The sequence below is a fragment of the Eucyclogobius newberryi genome, unplaced genomic scaffold, assembly GCF_026437365.1.
Source record: "Eucyclogobius newberryi isolate DKJ021-1_F unplaced genomic scaffold, fEucNew1.0.hap1 SCAF_7, whole genome shotgun sequence".
In the NCBI taxonomy this organism is placed as follows: domain Eukaryota; kingdom Metazoa; phylum Chordata; class Actinopteri; order Gobiiformes; family Gobiidae; genus Eucyclogobius; species Eucyclogobius newberryi.
This window is the reverse complement of record NW_027316389.1, coordinates 3,865,275-3,867,774: the sequence shown is the minus strand read 5'-3', so window position 1 is coordinate 3,867,774 and position 2,500 is coordinate 3,865,275. Positions and strand designations below refer to the sequence as shown.

At 43.3% G+C, this 2,500-nt stretch overlaps 1 protein-coding gene across 1 annotated transcript in view; it reads left to right on the top strand.

Moving 5' to 3' along the window:
* cep290 (centrosomal protein 290) overlaps positions 1-2,500 on the top strand; it is a 119,492-nt gene that overhangs the window by 49,524 nt on the left and 67,468 nt on the right. The window contains exon 17 of the mRNA XM_072435548.1: positions 330-405. Within this exon, the coding sequence (XP_072291649.1) occupies positions 330-405 (76 nt within the window). The remainder of the gene's footprint in view (positions 1-329; positions 406-2,500) is intronic.

The following is a 2,500-nucleotide window of genomic DNA, read 5'->3' as shown; positions in this document are numbered from 1 at the left end:
TCCATAAATCATCTCCATTTGAGCATTTCTGACTCAAATCACGTCATGGCAAGCTAGCTTCTGTTTATTTCCCCCGCGGTAATTCCCTCTGCTGCCAGTAGATGGAGTGCCAACACCAATAACTGAACTCATTAGATACATTATTATCTGTTCTAAATCAAGAGACGCCAAAGTAAAGATACTTGAGAGAAATAAACACAAACAATGCAGAATTTACTGGTAAATATTTGTTCGAAATGAGTTTTAATACACAGACATGAGGCGTATTTCCTTTTTAGCTGTACTTTTGCTTGTGCGTATCGTCCCTGAAATGCAACTCTTATTTTCAGACGGAAAACTTGGAACGACAGCTGAGAAACAAAGAGCGAGAGCTGGATCTGCAGAAGTCGCATTTCGAGGCCAAACGTGAGGATTCTGTTCAGTTTTCATCATATTCATTCACACATTTTCTTTCTCTCGTACCATTCGTGGCGTATGAACGATCACGTGTTGCCTGTATTTCTGTTTTTAAACTATGATTTTACTATTTAAAAGTCTTCTTCATGTGTGATCTTGTCTGGTCTTCTTCATGTGTGATCTGGTCTTCTTCATGTGTGATCTGGTCTTCTTCATGTGTGATCTGGTCTGGTCTTCTTCATGTGTGATCTGGTCTGGTCTTCTTCATGTGTGATCTGGTCTTCTTCATGTGTGATCTGGTCTTCTTCATGTGTGATCTGGTCTGGTCTTCTTCATGTGTGATCTGGTCTGGTCTTCTTCATGTGTGATCTGGTCTTCTTCATGTGTGATCTGGTCTTCTTCATGTGTGATCTGGTCTGGTCTTCTTCATGTGTGATCTGGTCTGGTCTTCTTCATGTGTGATCTGGTCTTCTTCATGTGTGATCTGGTCTTCTTCATGTGTGATCTGGTCTGGTCTTCTTCATGTGTGATCTGGTCTGGTCTTCTTCATGTGTGATCTGGTCTTCTTCATGTGTGATCTGGTCTTCTTCATGTGTGATCTGGTCTTCTTCATGTGTGATCTGGTCTGGTCTTCTTCATGTGTGATCTGGTCTTCTTCATGTGTGGTCTGGTCTTCTTCATGTGTGATCTGGTCTGGTCTTCTTCATGTGTGATCTGGTCTTCTTCATGTGTGGTCTGGTCTGGTCTTCTTCATGTGTGATCTGGTCTTCTTCATGTGTGATCTGGTCTTCTTCATGTGTGATCTGGTCTTCTCCATGTGTGATCTGGTCTTCTTCATGTGTGATCTGGTCTTCTTCATGTGTGATCTGGTCTTCTTCATGTGTGATCTGGTTTGGTCTTTTTCATGTGTGATCTGGTCTTCTTCATGTGTGATCTGGTCTTCATGTGTGACCTGGTCTTCTTCATGTGTGATCTGGTCCGGTCTTCTTCATGTGTGATCTGGTCTTCTTCATGTGTGATCTGGTCTTCTTCATGTGTGATCTGGTCTGGTCTTCTTCATGTGTGATCTGGTCTTGTCTTCTTCATGTGTGATCTGGTCTTCTTCATGTGTGATCTGGTCTTCTTCATGTGTGGTCTGGTCTGGTCTTCTTCATGTGTGATCTGGTCTTCTTCATGTGTGATCTGGTCTTCTTCATGTGTGGTCTGGTCTGGTCTTCTTCATGTGTGATCTGGTTTGGTCTTCTTCATGTGTGATCTGGTCTTCATGTGTGATCTGGTCTTCTTCATGTGTGATCTGGTCTTCTTCATGTGTGATCTGGTCCGGTCTTCTTCATGTGTGATCTGGTCTTCTTCATGTGTGATCTGGTCTTCTTCATGTGTGATCTGGTCTTCTTCATGTGTGATCTGGTCTGGTCTTCTTCATGTGTGATCTGGTCTTCTTCATGTGTGATCTGGTCTTCTTCATGTGTGGTCTGGTCTGGTCTTCTTCATGTGTGATCTGGTCTGGTCTTCTTCATGTGTGATCTGGTCTTCTTCATGTGTGATCTGGTCTTCTTCATGTGTGATCTGGTCTTCTTCATGTGTGATCTGGTCCGGTCTTCTTCATGTGTGATCTGGTCTTCTTCATGTGTGATGTGGTCTTCTTCATGTGTGATCTGGTTTGGTCTTCTTCATGTGTGATCTGGTCTTCTTCATGTGTGATCTGGTCTGGTCTTCTTCATGTGTGATCTGGTCTTCTTCATGTGTGATCTGGTCTTCTTCATGTGTGATCTGGTCTGGTCTTCATGTGTGATCTGGTCTGGTCTTCATGTGTGATCTGGTCTTCTTCATGTGTGGTCTGGTCTGGTCTTCATGTGTGATCTGGTCTTCTTTCATGTGTGATGTGGTCTTCTTCATGTGTGATCTGGTCTTCTTCATGTGTGATCTGGTCTTCTTCATGTGTGGTCTGGTCTTCTTCATGTGTGATCTGGTCTTCTTCATGTGTGATCTGGTCTTCTTCATGTGTGATCTGGTCTGGTCTTCATGTGTGATCTGGTCTTCTTCATGTGTGATCTGGTCTTCTTCATGTGTGATCTGGTCTGGTCTTCATGTGTGATCTGGTCTT